General features: G+C 42.4%; 1 protein-coding gene across 4 annotated transcripts in view; it reads right to left on the bottom strand.

Annotated features, from left to right (window-relative positions):
* The window catches only part of CLTCL1 (clathrin heavy chain like 1), a 111,956-nt gene that overhangs the window by 79,048 nt on the left and 14,166 nt on the right, over positions 1-18,742 (bottom strand). For all 4 annotated transcript variants that reach the window (XM_055253582.2, XM_055253583.2, XM_063623338.1 and 1 more), the window contains exon 2: positions 16,484-16,691. In XM_055253582.2, coding sequence (XP_055109557.2) covers positions 16,484-16,691 — 208 coding nt within the window. The remainder of the gene's footprint in view (positions 1-16,483; positions 16,692-18,742) is intronic.

Raw genomic sequence — 18,742 nt, 5'->3', positions numbered from 1 at the left:
GCGAAGCCTGAACGACCGCCTGGCCTACCTGGGCAGAGTGAAAAGCCTGGAGACTGAGAATTAGAGGCTGGAGAGCAAAAACTGGGAGCACCTGGAGAAGAAGGGACCCCAGGTCAGAGACTGGGCCATTACTTCAAGAACACTGAGAAGCTGATGGCTCAGATCTTTGCAAATTCTGTGGACAATGCCTTCATTGTTCTGCACACTGACAATGCCCATCTTGCTGCTGCTGACTTTAGAGTCAAGTATGAGACAAAGCTGGCCATGCGCCAGTCTGTGAGGAGCGACATCCATGGGCTCTGCAAGGTCACTGATGACACCAATGTCTCTGGGCTGTGGCTGAAGACAAAGATTGAGACTCTCAAGGAGGAGCTGCTCTTCATGAAGAAGAACCATGAAGAAGGAGTAAAAGGCCTACAAGCCCCTATTGCTAGCTTTGGGTTGACTGTGGAGGCAGATGTCCAAATATCAGGACCTTGGCAAGATCATGGCAGATATCTGGGCCCAATACGACAAGCTGGCTCAGAAGAACCTAGAGAAGCTGGACAGGTACTGGTCCCAGCAGACTGAGGAGAGCACCACAGTGGTCACCATGCAGTCCACCAAGATCAGAGCTGCTGAGATGACACTCATGGAGCTGAGATGTCCAGTCTAGTTCTTGGAGACTGGCCTGGACTTGATGAGAAATCTGAAGACCAACTTGGAGAACAGCCTGAGAGAGATGGAGGCCTGCTATACCATGCAGATGGAACAGCTCAACAGGGTCCTACTGTACCTGGAGTCGAAGCTGGCACAGACCTGGGCAGAGGGACAGCACCAGGCCCAGGAGTATGAGGCCTGGAACATCCCGGTCAAGCTGGAGGCTGAGATCACCACCTACCGCCGCCTGCTGGAAGATGGGGAGGACTTCAATCTTGGTGAGGCCCTAGACAGCAGCAACTCCATGCAAACCATCCAAAAGACCACCACCTGCAGGATAGTGGACAGCAATGTGGTGTTTGAGACCAATGACACCAAAGTTCTGAGGAATTGAGCCAGCAGAAGCAGGGTACTCTTTGGGGAGCAGGAGGCCAGTAAAAAGTTCACAGGTTAAAAAAAACCCCAACAATTAAAATCATAAAATGTTTAGAGAAAACATAGGGGAAAAGCTTGATGACACTGGATCTTGCAATGATTTTTTTGGATATGAAAATAAAAGAAAAAAATGAATTGGACAGCATCAGAGATCACAAAAGAGAGAAAAGGCAACCCACAGAATAAGAGAAAATATAGGCATACCTCACTTTATTACACTGTTTTATTGTGTCTTGCAGATATTGCATTTGTTTTGTTGTTTTGTTTTGTTTGAGACAGTGTTTCGCTCTTGTTGCCCAGGCTGGAGTGCAATGAAATGATCTCGGCTCACTGCCTCCTCTGCCTCTCAGGTTCAAGAGATTCTCTGCCTCAGCCTCCATAGTAGTTGGGATTACAGGCGCCCACCACCATGCCCAACTAATTTTTGTATTTTTAGTAGAGACAGGGTTTCACCATGTTGGCCAGGCTGGTCTCGAACTCCTGACCTCAGGTGATCTGCCCGCCTCGGCCTCCCAAAGTGCTGGGATTACAGGCGTTTGTTTTGGGAACAACAACAACAAAAAAATCAAAGGTTTGCAGCAATCTTCCATCAAGCAAGTCTATTGGTATCATTTTTCCAACAGCATGTTCTCGCTTCCTGTCTCTGTGTCACATTTTGGTAATTCTCATGATATTTCAAACTTTTTCATTATTATATTTGTTATGCTGCTCTGTGATCAGTGATCTTTCATGTTATTACAGTAATTGTTTTGTGGCACCATGAACCACACACATATAAGATAGTGGACTTAATAAATGTGTGTGTTCTAACTGCTCCACTCACTGGCCATGTCCTAGTCCCTCTTCCTCTCTTCAGGCCTCCTTATTCCCTGAGACATAACAATATTGAAATTAGGCCATTTACCAACCTTAACAACCTTCCTTGCTAAAAGAAAGTGAAAGTGAAAGGAAGAGTCCCACGTCTCTCACTTTAAGTCAAAAGTTAGGAATGATTAGGCTTGGTGAGGAAGGCATGTCAAAAGCCAAGGCAGACTGAAGGTTAGGTCTCTTGCAACAGTTAGCCAAGTTGTGAACACAAAGGAAAAGTTACTTAAGGAAATTAAAAGTGCTATTTCAGTGAACACATTAATGATAAGAAAACAAACAGCCTTATTGCTGATATGGAGGAAGTTGTAGTGGCCTGGATAGAAGATCTAAGCAGCCAGAACAATCCCTTAAGCCAAAACCTAATCCACAGCAAGGCCCTAACTCTCTGCAATTCCGTGAAGGCTGAGAGAGGTGAAGAAGTTGCAGAAGTCTGAAGCTAGCAGAGGTTGATTCATGAGGTTTAATGAAAGAAGCCATCTCCATAGCATAAAACGGCAAGGTGGAGCAGCAAGTTCTGATGCAGAAGCTGTGTCAGGTTCTCCAGAAGACCTAGCTAAGATCATTGATGAACAAATTTTCAATGGAGAAGAAACAACCTCCTCCTGGAAAAAGATGCCATTTAGGACTCAAGCGAGAGAGAAGTCAAAGCTGGCTTCTTTGCCTGGCTTCAAAGCTTCAGAAGACAGGTTAATGCTCTTGTTAGGGGATAATGCAGCTGGTAACTTTAAATGGAAGGAATGCTCACCGACCACTCCAAAAATCCTAAGGCCCTTAAGAATTATGCTAAATAGGCTGGGCGCAGTGGCTCACACCTGTAATCCCAGCACTTTGGGAGGCCGAGGCGGGCAGATCACCTGAGGTCGGGAGTTTGAGATCAGCCTGACCAACGTGGAGAGAAACCCCATCTCTAGTAAAAATACAAAAAATTAGCCGGGCATGGTGGTGTATGCCTGTAATTCCAGCTACCTAGGAGGCTGAGGCAGGAGAATCCCTTGAACTCGGGAGGTGGAGGTTGCGGTGAGCCAATATTGTGCCATTGCACTCCAGCCTGGGCAACAAGAGTGAAACTCTGTCTCAAAAAAAAAAAAAAAAAAAAAAGAATTATGCTAAATCTCCTCTGCCTGTGTTCTGTGAATGGAAAAACAAGAGTCGTGATGATAGTACATCTGTTTACAGCATGGTTTACTGAATATTTAAAACTCGCTGTTCAGATCTACTTATCAGAAACAAAAGGGTTCCTTTCAAAAGATTACTGCTCATTGACAATGTACCTGGTCACGTAAGAGCTCTGATGGAGATATACATGGAGATGAAAGCTGTTTTCATGCCTGCTAACACATCAGTTCTGCAATCCATGGATCATAGAGTAATTTCAAGTCTTATTATTTAAGAAATACATTTTTTTTTTTTTTGAGACAGAGTCTCGCTCTATTGCCCAGGCTGGAGTGCAGTGGCGTGATCTCAGCTCACTGCAAGCTCCGCCTCCTGGGTTCACGCCATTCTCCTGCCTCAGCCTCCCCAGTAGCTGGGACTACAGGTGCCCGCCACCACGCCTGGCTAATGTTTTGTATTTTTAATAGAGAAGGGGTTTCACCATGTTAGCCAGGATGGTCTCGATCTCCTGACCTTGTGATCCACCCGACTCAGCCTCCCACAGTGCTGGGATTACAGGGGTAAGCCACTGTGCCTGGCCTAAGAAATACATTTTTAAAGGCTACAGCTGCCATAAATATGTCTCCTTTGATGGATCTAGGAAAAGTAAATTGATAATCTCCTGGAAAGGATTCACCATTCTAGATGCAACTAAGAACATTCATGATTCACAAGAGGAGGTCAAAATACCAATATTAACAGCAATTTGGAATAAGTATATTCCAACCCTCATGAATGACTTTGTGAGGTTCAGGACTTCAGTGGAGGAAGTCATTGCAGATGTGGTAGAAACAGCAAGAGAAGTGGAGCCTGAAGATGGGACTGAATTGTTGCAATCTCAGGATCAAACTTGAACAGATGAGGAGCTACTTCTTAGGGATGACCAAAGAAAGTGGTTCCTTCCGATGGAATCTACTCCCAGTGAAGATGCTGTGAAAACTGTTGAAATGACTACAAGAATTTAGAATAGTACATAAACTTAGCTGATAAAGCAGCACCAGAGTTTGAAAGGACTGACTCCAACTCTGGAAGAAGTCTACTGTGGGTAAAATGTTAGCAAACAGCACTGCACGCTACAGAGCAATCTTTCATTAAAGGAAGAGTCAGTCCCTGCGGAAACCTCATTGATGTCTTTTTTTAAAATTATTTATTATTTATTATTTATTTTTTTTGAGATGGAGTCTCACTCTGTTGCCAGGCTGGAGTGCAGTGGCACGATCTTGGCTCACTGCAACCTCCACCTCCCGGATTCAAGTGATTCTCCTGCCTCAGCCTCCCAAGTAGCTGGGACTACAGGAGCATGCCACCAGGCCCAGCTAATTTTTTTGTATTTTTAGTAGAGACGGGGTTTCACTATGTTGGCCAGGATGGTCTCAATCTCTTGACCTCATGATCCGCCTGCCTTCGCCTCCCAAAGTGCTGGGATTACAGGCATAAGCCACCACACCCAGCCTGATGTCTTATTTTAAGAAACTGCCAGCCAGGCGCGGTGGCTCATGCCTATAGTCCCAGCACTTTGGGAGGGAGGCCGAGGCAGGTGGATCATGAGGTCAGGAGATCGAGACCATCTGGCTAATGTGGTGAAACCCCATCTCTACTAAAAATACAAAAAATTGGCTGGGTGTGGTGGCGGGTGCCTGTGGTCCCACCTACTTGGGAGGCTGAGGCAGGAGAATGGCATGAACCTGGGAGGTGGAGCTTACGGTGAGCTGAGATCACGCCACTGCACTCCAGCCTAGGCAACAGGGTGAGACTCCGTTTCAAAAAAAAAAAAAAGAAAAGAAATTGCCACAGCCACTCCGGCCTTCAGCAACCACCACTGTGATCAATCAGCAGCCACTGGCATCAAGGCAAGACCCTCCACCAGTAAAAAGATTACAACTCACAGCTGGGTACAGTGGCTCATGCCTATAATCCCAGCAGTTTGGGAGGCTGAGGCCGGCAGATCACTTGAGGTCAGTAGTTCGAGACCAGCCTGGCCAACATGGTGAAACCCCATCTCTACTAAAAAGACAAAAATTAGCTGGGCGTGGTGGCATGTGCCTGTAATCCCAGCTATTCAGGAGGCTAAGGCAGGAGGATCCCTTAAACCTGGTAGACAGAAGTTGCAGAGAGTTGAGATCATGCCACTGCACTCCAGCCTGGGTGACAGAGAGAGACTCCGTCTTTAAAAAAAAAAAAAAAAAAAAAAAAAAGATTACAACTCATTGAAGGCTGATAACGGTAAGCAATTTTTAGGAATAAATAAATAGATTATTCATTTATTTATTTATTTTGAGACAGAGTCTCTCTCTGTCACCCAGGCTGACATGCAGTCATCAGACCCCTGGGCTCAAGCTCTTCTCCCATCTCAGCCTCCTTGAGTAGGTGAGACTACAGGCGTGTGCCACCACACTCAGCATTTTTTTTTTTTTTTGAGCTAAGGTCTCACTGTATTCTTTGCCATGCTGCTCTTGAACTCTTAGGCTCAAGCGATCTTCCCACCTTGGCCTCCGAAAGTGCTAGGATTAGAGGTATGTGCCACCATGCCTGGCCATAAATTATTATTTTTTTATTTTTATTTTTATTTTTTGAGATGGAGTCTCGCTCTGTCACCCAGGCTGGAGTGCAGTGGCGCAATCTTGGCTCACTGCAACCTCCGCCTCCCGGGTTCACGCCATTTTCCGCCTCAGCCTCTTGGCTGGCTGGGACTACAGGCACCCGCCACCACGACCAGCTAATTTTTGGTTTTTGTATTTTTAGTAGAGACGGGGTTTCACTGTGTTAGCCAGGATGGTCTTGATCTCCTGACCTCGTGATTCGCCCGCCTTGGCCTCCCAAAGTGCTGGGATTACAGGCGTGAGCCACCGCACCCAGCCAAATTATTTTTTAATTAAGATAATCCATTTTTTTTAGACATAATGCTATTTCACACTTAATAGATTACAGCATAGTATAAACATAACTTTTATATGCACTGGGAGACCAAAAAATTCATGTGACTCGCTATCGTAATATTCTTTTTATTGTGGTAGTTTGGAATTGAACCCAAAATATCTTCAAGGTATGCCTGTATATGGAAATCATATATCTGACAAGGGGTTAATATCCAGAATATATAAAGAATGCCTACAACTCAACAACAAAAAATACAAATCGTCCAATTAAAAAATGATCCACGTGGAGTGGTTCATGCCTATAATCCTAGCGCTTTGGGAAGCTGAGATGGGATGATCATGTGAGGCCAGGAGTTTAAGATAGCCTGGGCAGCATGGCAATACCCTGTCTCTACAAAGAAAAAATGTTTTTAATTAGCTGGTTGTGGTGGCGCATGCCTATAGTCCTAGCTACTTGGGAGGCTGAGGTAGGAGGATAGCTTGAGTCCAGGAGTTCAAAGTTACAGTCTCTTAAAAAAAAAAAAAAATGGCTACCATTGAAAAGAAAGTAATACAAATAACAAGTGTTAGCAAGAATGTGAAAAATTGGAACCCTGTGCACTACTGAGAATGTAAAATAGTGCAACCACTATAGAAAAGAGATGGCAGTTCCTCAAAAAAATTAAAAATGAATAATGATATGATCCAGTCAATTACTTGTGGGTATAGAATCAAAAGGATTAAAAACAGGTTCCCAAAAAGACATCTGTACACTCATGTTAATAGCGGAATTATTCACAGATCTAGCTTTTTTTGAGGTACTATCTCTGAGCTACACAGCTAGAAAAAAAGAGTTAATCTGACTATCCAGTTAGTTAGCCAAGCTATGCAACAATTCATATTATTACAATATTATCATCAATTAGCAAAACTGGTTTTTAACCACAATTTGAGAAATAAGGCTGCTGTTGCTAACAGAAAGTCTTTAATGATGTCATGATATACCTGGGCAATAATTAAGATGACTTCTTGAATTCACAAAAAGGAGCAACTCAATGGTGAAATTTCATGCAATTTTTTTTTTGAGACAGAGTTTCGCTTTTGGGGCCCAAGGTGGAGTGCAATGGGGCGATCTAGGCTCACTGCAACCTCCGCCTCCCAGGTTCAAGTGATTCTCCTCCTTCAGCGTCCCAAGTAGGTGGGATTATAGGCATACACCAACATGCCCAGCAAATTTTTGTATTTTTAGTAGAGACAGGATTTCACTATGTTGGCCAGGCTGGTCTCAAACTCCTGACCTCAGGTGATCCACCTGCCTTGTGCTCCCAAAGTGCTGGGATTACAGGTGTGCGCCACCGTGCCCGGCCGAAACTTGATGCAATTTATATCCAAAACACATGATCAGTAAGATAAAGGCTTGCTGCCTTAAAACAGTTCTAAAGTTAGCTATAACTATATTATCAACTTAAGTTTAAACTATATAAATTTATAAAACAACTGCTTTTGGACATAATTTAGGTGTGATGTAGTTTTGCTGTCTAGTCAAAATGCTAAATGTTAAACCCTCACTGTCTTCAGGCACTAACAGCTTATGGTAAATGACTTCTAATCAGACTGAACTAAGATGGGAGCTCAAATCCACAGAAAGAAATAAAGAGCACAGGATATGATAAATATGTTGGTTAGTATAAAGATTTCTCTTAATTTCATTAAATAATATCATTTAAAACCATGATAAAACTATAGGTTGTTGGGTTTATAACATATATAGATGCATATATGCATCTTATTTTCTCTTTTTTAATATATTTTATATATTCATATATATGAATGATAAAAATAGCACAACAGAGGGAAGAGGAAATGAAGCTATGCTGGAGTGAAATTTCTGCATTTTAATAGAAGTTAATATTAATAATCTGAAATCATTTGTGATAAGTTAGGATGCATTTTATAAACCCTACAGCAACCACTATAAACACACACACACATACACACACACACACATACACACACACACACACACACACACAGAGAAAATAGTAAAAAGAAAAATTCAGAAGAATTAAAATGGTATGCTACATTTTAACAAGAAAGGCACAGGGTAGGCAGCTGTGCACATGTTCCTGGAGCAGCCTATATACACCTTGCCAGAAGTAGGGTTTTTCAAAACAATCAAGAAAAATAACAAATCTTATTTATTTATTTTTACAGACAGGGTCTCACTCTGTTACCTAGGCTGGAGTGCAATGGCACTATCCCAGCTCACTGTAGCCTTGACATAATGGGCTCAGGATGATCCTCCAGCCTCAGACTTCTGAGTAGCTGGAACCACAGACACATACTACCACACTGGCTAGTTTTTTTTTTTTTTTTTTTAATCTGTAGAGATGGAGTCTCCCTATGTTGCCCAGGCTGGTCTTGAACTTCTGGTCTCAAGTGATCCTGTCACCTCAGCCTCTCAAAGTGCTGGGATTACAGGTATGAGCCACCAGGCCCGACCCAAACCTTAGTTAATGATCAAGAAAAAAAGAGAAGACACAAATTATCAAAATTAAGAATGAAAGAGGGCATCACTGCCAATCCCAAAGAAATTAAAAGAAGGGAATATTATGAACAATTTTATGTCGACATACTAGAAGACTTAGATAACCTGGATAAATTCCTAGAAAGACACAATTTACCAAAACTGACACAAGAAAACAGAAAATCTGAACAGATGCACAGCAAGTAAGGAAGTTGAATTTGAAATTTAAAATCTTCCCACAAAGAAAACCCCAGGACCAAAAGGCTTTCACTGTTGAATTCTATCAAATACTCAAAGAAGACAGAAATAAATCCTTCACGGATTCTTTCAGAATATAGAGGAAGAAGGACCTCATTCTCTAAGGCCAACATTTGCCTAATTACAAAGTCATAAAAGGACATCACAAGAAAAGAAAACTATAGACCAATTATAAAAATAACAGAAAACCCTTAGAATATTAGTGAACAAAATCCAACAACATAAAAAAACCACCATACACCATGACTAAAAGAGATTTACCACAGGAATGCAAGGTTGGCTTAATGTCCAATAATTAATTTATGTAATACACCACACTAATAAAGGACACAAACCATGTGATCATCTCAGTAGACACAGAAAATACAAGGGAACTTCTCCAACTTGATAAAGGATTTATCTACCCCAAATCCACAGCCAACATAATATTTAATTGTAAAAGGCTAAAAGCTCCCCCCTAAGGTCAGAAATAATTCAATGATTTCTGTTCTTGTCACTTCTGTTTAATACTGTACTGGGTATTCTAGCTGAGGCAATGTTGAAACAAACAGAATCTGGATTAGAAAGGAAGATGTAAAACTGTCTATTCACAGATAACATGATACAGTATGTAGAAAATGCCAAGGAATCCACTAAAAACTACAAGAATAAGTTTAATAAGTATATAGGATACAGAAAAAATATACAAAAATTATTTTATTTCTAGATACTAGCAAGAAACAATCCAAAAATAAAACTAAGAAAATAAGTCTGTATATAATAACATAAAAAAAGAATAAAATACTTGGGAATAAATTTAACAAAGAAGTACAAGATTTGCTCACTGAATATGCAAAACATCACTGAAAGAAATTAAAGATCTAAATAAACAGAGACATTAAATGACAAGAAGACTTAATATTGTCAAGATAGCAATTCTTCCCAAATTGATAAATTCAATGTAATCTCTATCAAAGCCCCAGAAGGATTTTTGCAGGAATTCACAACTAAACCCAAAATTTATGTGGCAATTCAAAGGATCTCATTTCAAAGAGTTTCAAAAACTATTTTGAAAAACACTAAGTTGGAGTACCAACACTATCTGACTTCCAACTTACCATAAAGCTGCAACTATCAAGTAATCAGTACAAGAAAGGGCATAGATCTCGGTCGGGCACAGTGACTCACACCTGTAATCCCAACACTTTGGGGGGCTGAGGCAGGTGGATTACCTGAGGTCAGGAGTTCAAGACCAGCCTGGTCAACATGGGGAAACCCCATCTCTCCTATGCATACAAAAAACTAGCCAGGCGTGGTGGCAGGCACCTGTAATCCCAGCTACTTGGGAGGCTGAAGCAGGAGAATCGCTTGAACCCAGGAGGCGGAGGTTGCAGTGAGCCAAGATTGTGCCCCTGCACTCCAGGCTGGGCGAGAAGAGCAAGACTCTGTCTCAAAAAAAAAAAAAAAAAAGAATTAAAACTACAAAACCATAGGCTAAACACTCTTAGCTATAACTCCAAAAGCATGATTCATTAAAGAAAAAAAAGTAGGTAAGTTAGGCTTCATCAAAATTAGTAAGTTTTGCCCTTCAAAACATATCCTATGGTTTGAATGTTTTTTGTTCTCTCCAAAATGCATGCTGAAACTTAATCCCCAAGTGTTGGGAGATGGAGCCTTTTGGGAGGCAAGCCCTCATGTTCTCACAAAAGAGCTTGATGGAGGGAGTTAGGTTCCTTTTTGCCCTTCTGTCACAGTGTTCCTCCCCTCCAGAGGATGCAGCAACAGGGGCCATCTTGGAAGTGGAGAGTGAGCCCTTAACAGACACACCATCTGGTAGCACCTTAATCTTGGACTTCCCAGCCTCCAGAACTATGAGAAATAAGTTTCTATTCTTTATAGATTTCCCAGTGTCAGCCATTTCATTATAGCAGCACAAACAGACTAAGACAAGATGTCATTAGGAGAATGAAAAGACAAGGTACAGACTGGGAGAAAATACATGTAAATCACATAGCTGATAAATTATGTATATCCAGAATATATAAAGAACTCTTATAATTCAATAATAAGATGGACAACCCAATTAAGAACTGGGCAAAAGATTTAAATAAACATTTCTCAGAAAATATATATAAATGGTTAATAATCATATTTAAAAATAAAAGATATTTAACATAATTAGGCATTAGAGAAATACAAATTAAAACCACAAAATGCTAGTACACAACCACTGGAATTGCTATAATAAAAAAGATAGTATCAAGTGTTGGCATGGATGTGTGGAGAAACTGGCATCCTCATGCATTGCTGATGGGTACATAAAATGAGACAGTCACTTTGGAAAACAGCTGGGCAGTTTCTTAAAAAGCTAAACAGGGCCAGGCGCGGTGGCTCATGCCTGTAATTCTAGCACTTCGGGAGGCCAACGCTGGTGGATCACAAGGTCAGGAGATCAAGACCATCCTGGCCAACATGGTGAAACCTCATCTCTACTAAAAATACAAAAATTAGTCGGGCATGGCAGCACATACCTGTAGTCCCAGCTTCTCAGGAGGCTGAGGCAGGAGAATTGCTTGAACCCGGGAGGCAGAGGCTGCAGTGAGCCATGATAGTGCCACTGCACTCCAGCCTGGGTGACAGAGCAAAACTCCTCAAAAAAAAAAAAAAAAAAAAAGCTAAACAGGCCGGTAGTGGTGGCTCACACCTGAAATCCCAGCACTTTGGGAGGCCAAGGGGGTGGATCATGAGGTCAGGACTTCAAGACCAGCATGGCTGAGATGGTGAAACCCTGTTTCTACAAAAAACACAAAAATTAGCCAGGCACAATGGCAGGTGCCTGTAATCCCAAATACTTGGGAGGCTGAGGCAGGATCATCACTTGAACCTGGGCAGCAGAGGTTACAGTGAGCCAAGATCACATCCCTGCACTCCAGCCTGGATTGGCGATAGAGTGAGACTCCATCTCAAAAAAAAAAAATTTGTTTTTTAAACAAATTTACCATATGATCCAGCAATTCTACTCCACCCAAGCACCCAAGAGAAATGAAAATATATGTCCACATGCACACATATGTTTATTACAGCACTATTTACAATAGCAAAGACATGGAACCAACCCAAGTGCCCATCAGTGATAGACTGGAAAATGTGGTACATATACACCATGGAATACTATGCAGCCACAAAAAGAAATGAGATCATGTCCTTTGCAGGGACATGGATGAAGGTGGAAGCCATCATCCTCAGCAAACTAACACAGGAACAGAAAACCAAACACTGCATGTTCTCACTCATAAGTGGGAGTTGAACAAGTGAACACATGGATACAGCGAGGGGCACAACACACACCAGGACTGTCAGGGGAGTCGGGGGCGAGGAGAGGGACAGCATCAGGACAAAGTTAATGAATGCAGGGCTTAAAACCTAGAGGATAGGTTGATAGGGGAAGCAAACCACCATGGCACATGTATACCTATGTAATAAACCTGCATGTTCTGCACATGTATCCTGGAACTTAGATTAAAAAAAAAAGAAATTGCAGAACAACAACAACAAAGAAAATACGTCCACACAAAGACTTGTCAGTGAGCACTGACAGCAGCAATATTCTTAATAGCTAAAAACTGGAAACAATCCAAATGTCCATCGACTAGTGAATGGAAAAACAAAATGTGGCATATCCATACAATGAAACACTATTAGACAATAAAAAGGAACAAACTACTGATACGTGTTATAACATGGATGGACCTCAAAAACACTATGCTAGGTAAAGGAAGCCAGATGTAAAAGACTACATATTGTATGATTCCATTTATTTGAATTGTCTACAAGAAAATCTGTTGAGGAAGAAAGCAGATGAGTTGCTGCCTCGGGCCGGGAGTAGGAGTGGGAATGGTTCTAAACAGGCATGAGGAAACTTTCTGGGGTTGCAGACATGTTCCAAAACTATATTGTAGAGATGATTCCACAACTCTATGAATTCACTAAAAATCACCAAGAAGGAGTGAATGTTGGTCGGGCACGGTGGCTCATGCCTGTAATCCCAGCACTTTGGGAGGCTGAGGCAGGTGGATCACAAGGTCAGGAGATCGAGACCATCCTGGCTAACATGGTGAAACCCCGTCTCTACTGAAAATACAAAAAATTAGCTGGGTGTGGTGGCGGGCGCCTGTAGTCCCAGCTACTCGGGAGGCTGAGGCAGGAGAATGGTGTGAACCCAGGAGGCGGAGGTTGCAGTGAGCCAAGACCACGCCACTGCACTCCAGCCTGGGTGACAGAGCAAGATTCCATCTCAAAAAAAAAAAAAAAAAAAAAAGAATAAGTGAATGTTATGGTATGTAAATTATACTTGAAAAAAGCAGACAAAGAAAGATATAAAAAAAAATCTGGATCAAAAATTCTTGGTGGTACACTGTCAGGATGGGGGTACCTTTTATTGTCAAGCAGCCTTAGATCACTGAGGAAATTTCCTCTAGCTTGAAAACTTGTCAAGTTGTCCTTAGCCTGGTTTAAATGAACATGTGTTTACGAGGCACAAAATATTCAGCATCACTAAAAGGACCAAAAAAGGACCAGCCTTCTTTGGGAAATACTTCAGGTCAGACTTAAGTAGTCAAGGTGAGGAGGGGGCCTCCAGGCGGTGCCATTCCCCCTCTTCTATCCCCCATTGAGCTCAGTGCCAACTCTGCCGCACAGGCACTAGATTAGCCTATACTCCATCTACTTCTAAAAATTAAGAGAAAAAAGGTAAAAGTCTGTAAAAAAAGATAACATAAATACTGAAAAGGTAATGTGATATGGTTTGGCTCTGTGTCCCCACTCAAATCTCATCTCAAGTTGTAGTTCCCAGTGTTGGAGAGGGACCTGGTGGGAGGTAATTGGATCATGGAGGCAGATTTCTCCCTTGCTGTTCTGGTGATAGTGAGTGAGTTCTCATGAGATCTGATGGGTATAAGTGTGTGTGTGGCTACTCTGGACACCCTGCCTATGGGTTAGCCCTGCTCTGCAAGGAGCAGTTAAAAAAAAGTGTGTGTGTATGGCACTCCCCCTTTTGTTCTCTCTCTACTGCTCCGCTACAGTAAGACATGCTTGCTTCCCCTTCACCTTCTGCCATGATTATAAGTTTCCTAAGGCCTCCTAGCCAAGCTTCCTATATAGCCTATGGAACTGTGAGTCAATTCAACCTCTTTTCTTCATAAATTATCCTGTCTCAGGTAGTTCTTTATAGCAGTGTGAGAACGGACTAACACACAATGTTTCATAATAAAATTGAGAACATCATACCCGGGCCAGTAATGCAAGGTATCTGCCAACTTTCCCTATAAAAGGACATAAAAGACCTCTGTTTGTTTTGTTTTGTTTTTACAACTCCTCATAAAAACCATTCTTGGCCAAGTGAGGTGGCTCATATCAGTAGTCTCAGGACTTTGGAAGGCTGAGGTGAGAGGATCATTTTAGGCCAGGAGTTTGAGATCAGCCTGGGCAACATAGATACCATCTCTACAAAAAATGTTTAAACATTAGCTGGGCATGGTGGCACGTGCCTGTAGTCCTAGCTACTTCGGAGGCTGAGGCAGGAGGATCGTTTGAGCCCAGGAGTTCAAGGCTGCAGTGAGCCATGATCACATCACTGCATTCCTGCCTGGATGACAGAGAGAGACCTGATCTTAAAACAAACAAATAAAAAACATTCCTAGTTCAGGAGCAAAAAGCAGACCATTTGCCAATCCCTCAGTTAAGGTGTTCCACTAAAATCATAAGCAACAGATGAGTAATTCTGCCACCACTTCATGCTCTTTAAGTCAAAGGCAAAATGTATCTGGTTTTAAAGAATTCACCACAAATCCAACAGCAAAGAAAGTATGAACAGAGACTGGGTACCGGGTAAGTGAATCTGCTCCAGGCTTCTCCAGAAAGCCGGGCAATGACGTGGGCTGAGTATCTCTGAGCACCTTGGGAGGTCACGGCCAGGCATGAGGACAGGCTGCAACCCTAACTCCCCAGTTCCCCATGGCGTGTGTTCTCTCCCACTGCAACAATAAACCCACCTTGTTCAACTGCAAGTGTGTTCCTGGTGGTCTTTGGCTGGAAGAGATTGACAATATCTAACTATTGCGTTCTCTTTACTCCCCGACTCCACACCACAACACACACACACACACCCTAGGAGCTCCGCACTGCACATTGTTAAAGAGAACTGTACCAGAAAATCAGGAAGACTAAAATGCAGATCATTTCTGAGACCTGCTGAGAACACTAAACAGCAAACAAAACCGCAAACAACATGCTAAATAAGGTCTCTCAAAAGTACTACAACAAGGCTGGGTGCAGTGGCTCATGCCTATAATCCAAGCACTTTGAGAGGCCAAGGCAGGAGGATCACTTGAAGCCAGGAGCTCAAGACCAGCCTGAACAACATGGTGAGACCCCCTTCTCTACAAATATTTTTTTTAAGTACTACAACAACATAAAATGCAGAAAAGGGCGACACTACAAGGCAAATATTCCATCAAAAACAGCCAAGGGGTAAATGACAAAGTAAGAGAAAGATAAAAGCATCATTAATATCCCATAATTGTAATAATTTCTAACCAAAATAGTTTATACTGCTTACACTATATGTTCAAATAATTACTTTGACAAGATTACAAGGGAAAAGGTAGGGTTGGTAATAGAACAAAGATCCTTTCAAATAAAAGACTTTCAGTTATTTCTTTTTAAACAGAAAGGTCTTAACTTTCAGATGTCCTTCTACCTACTGAAATGACCAAGTAGACACTATTTCTGTAACAAAAGAGAAGCCTAGGCAAAGCTAATATTTGGCATTCACAAATTTTAGGTCCAGAAACAGTTTTTGCTTTTCTTTTCTTTTCTTTTTTTTTTTTTTTGAGACCGATTTTTGCTCTTGTTGCCCAGGCTGGAGTGCAATCAATGGCGCGATCTCTGCTCACCGTAACCTCCACCTCCCGGGTTCAAGAGATTCTCCTGCCTCAGCCTTCCTGAGGAGCTGGGATTACAGGCATGCGCCACCACGCCCGGCTAATTTTTTGTATTTTTAATAGAGATGGGGTTTCTCCATGTTGGTCAGGCTAGTCTTCGAACTCCCAACCTCAGGTGATCTGCCTTGGCCTCCCAAAGTGCTGGGATTACAGGCATGAGCCACTGCGCCCAGCCCAGTTTTTGCTTTTCAAAGTAAGTGATAACTGCATTTCACACAAAACAGTAAGCCTACTGCATACATAATCCTTTTATTTGCCAAATGAAGGCAATATAAGAAGATTCTATATTTTTCAAGATAACTAGAAGGCTTTAAGCACCCAAGACTCCCTGATTTCAAGGAAGTGAAATTCTATTAATTATCAGCTCCTCTATCATTGATGTGTTTCACAGGAGGAAAACCACTGAGCCTGTGTCGTTGGATGACTGGAAGCACCACTGCAGCAGGCCCTCGGGCAAGGGGGCCACACAGCCTTCCTGGGAAACATGCACAGTGCTGTTGTGCGTTCCTAGTCGCATGAAGACAAAGTCCTGGGCATTTTCTTCCTCTTGGTGTGCCTGGCGCTGTGGGTGATGTAACCAAGAAGCTCCGGTGCTCAGGGGCCTCTTACTAGGGCACACTAAACGTAACTTTTGCTAAAACTTTTGGAATTAAGTTGAATACTATTGATGAACACTTCGCCATGAACTTAGTGACACTTGTTCAATATTTAAGATAACAAAGCAGTTAAAATGAGATAAGATTCCTTTCTAATAATCCCATCGGGTTTACCTTTCAAAGCTATCACCTTAGAGGCTGGATTCATGATGGCACTCTCTGCAGAGATAGGCCGTCGGATCGGAGCCACTGGGTCACTCATGTCAATGATCGTGACCTGTGCCTGCTCACCAACTTTCTCTCGGATACATATGAACTTGTCAGATTCCATGGTCAGTGTGCTGAATCCAATGTTGGCTGGATTAATTCCAAGGTTTTGGAGCTAAACAGAAAAAAAGCATTTGATTAAATTTTTTTCCTCTGAAATGGATTGACTAGCCAAAAGCAAAGGAGGAGGAGAAGTTAAATAAAATTTAGAAAAAAGTTAACATTAGGTAAACACTTGAAGGAAACATTAGCTTGCTGTTCTACACCTGTAATAGATCCATCCAAGCCTGTGAATCAACTCTCAAGGGGATTACCAACCCACAGTGGAGATAAGACATGCGCAGGATGACATTAGGCAGTGTCAAGGATGCCACAAGTGATACAGACAGGAGGAGATGAGTTGGGGGTGAACTCCCAAAGAACACCATAAGATAAGGTGTCACAGATAAGCCCACCACTGAGGAGAGCTTTGGGAGGAAGGATGTCTTGGAGAGGTGAAGGCAAGGGAAGTGGAAGGGAAAAAGGGAGGAAACACAAAACCTGATTTCTCTAAAAGGCAAGAAAAAAGAACTGGCCAAAAGTTTTTGCTTAAATATTTCCCTAGATATCATCAAATCTGTCTAAATCTGACTTGAATGAATTTCTAAGTCAGTGTGACTACTTCCTGGAGAGTCTGGGGTTAATAAGAAAGTCAGCAGGTTTGGCACATCTTCCAGGGCCGATGGATTGCTACTACTGTGTAAACTGAAACCATGCGCCTTTCTCCAAAGGCCATCTTATACGCAGTGCCTGGGCTAAATCAAGACCTGTTAATGGGATAAGCTTCAATGAAAAACTCTGGGAAAACACATACTCAATAAATGTTTATCACTCCCATAAAGCACCAAGCTTATTTCTATAAATTTCTCTGCTCTGACCTACCTAGAAGACACCTTTATTTATTTATTTATTTAACTTATTTATTTATTTATTTTTTTGAGACGGAGTCTCACTCTGTTGCCCAGGCTGGAGTGCGGTGGCGTGATCTCAGCTCACTGCAAGCTCTGCCTCAGTCATTCTCCTGCCTCAGCCTCCCAAGTAGCTGGGACTACAGGCGCCTGCCACCAAGCCCGGCTATTTTTTGTATTTTTTTTAGTAGAGACGGGGTTTCACCGTGTTAGCCAGGATGGTCTCGATCTCCTGACCTCGTGATCCGCCTGCCTCCGCCTCCCAAAGCGCTGGGATTACAGGCATGAGCCACTGCGCCTGGCCGACACCTTTATTTTTAAACACTGTTCTGTTCAGCCCCAATTCTACTGCTACTGATTGGACCATTTAACATCTGTTACCTTGTGTAACCTTGAAGAGGCTCACACTAGCAACAAAGATCAAAGATCATGGACCACTGCGTTAAAATCACACCACCCTTTGGAAGGAACACAAGTGAGACTGTTCATACTGAGAGTATAATTCAGGACGGTGCCTTATTTGTCTTTTGTAGCAGAGTCTAGCACATATTGGATGTTCTAGCTGCTGAGTGGAGCAGGCTACAGGACCACAAATCACTTCATCTCATCTTCCTGTTAACCCACTGAGACAAGCATCTCACACACACCTCACACTTGGGAAAAACAAAGTGTTGGGGTTAAGAAATCTTTCAGAAATTACAAAGCTGGGCCGGGCGCGGTGGCTCACGCTTGTAATCCCAGCACTTTGGGAGGCCGAGGCGGGCGGATCACGAGGTCAGGAGATCGAGACCACAGTGAAACCCCGTCTCTACTAAAAAAAATACAAAAAATTAGCCGGGCGTGGTGGCGGGCGCCTGTAGTCCCAGCTACTCGGAGAGGCTGAGGCAGGAGAATGGCGTGAACCCGGGAGGCGGAGCTTGCAGTGAGCCGAGATTGCGCCACTGCACTCCAGCCTGGGCGACAGAGCGAGATTCCATCTCAAAAAAAAAAAAAAAAAAAAAAGAAATTACGAAGCTGATTAATGATGGAGCTAGGTATAATAAAGCCTGTGTTCTGACCACAATACTGAGTTGTTCGAAATTCATATTCCATTTTAACACAGAAAAGATAAACTAAGTGGTGATTATGTTCCCAAATGAGTCCACCAAAACAAACAAAAAACACATATAACAGCAAAAAAACATTACTTCATAACTGTAGTGAAATAATTTTTTAAAAA

This window comes from Symphalangus syndactylus, chromosome 18, assembly GCF_028878055.3.
Source record: "Symphalangus syndactylus isolate Jambi chromosome 18, NHGRI_mSymSyn1-v2.1_pri, whole genome shotgun sequence".
NCBI lineage: Eukaryota > Metazoa > Chordata > Mammalia > Primates > Hylobatidae > Symphalangus > Symphalangus syndactylus.
The sequence above is the reverse complement of the archived record's forward strand: the minus strand, read 5'-3'. Positions and strand labels throughout refer to the sequence as shown.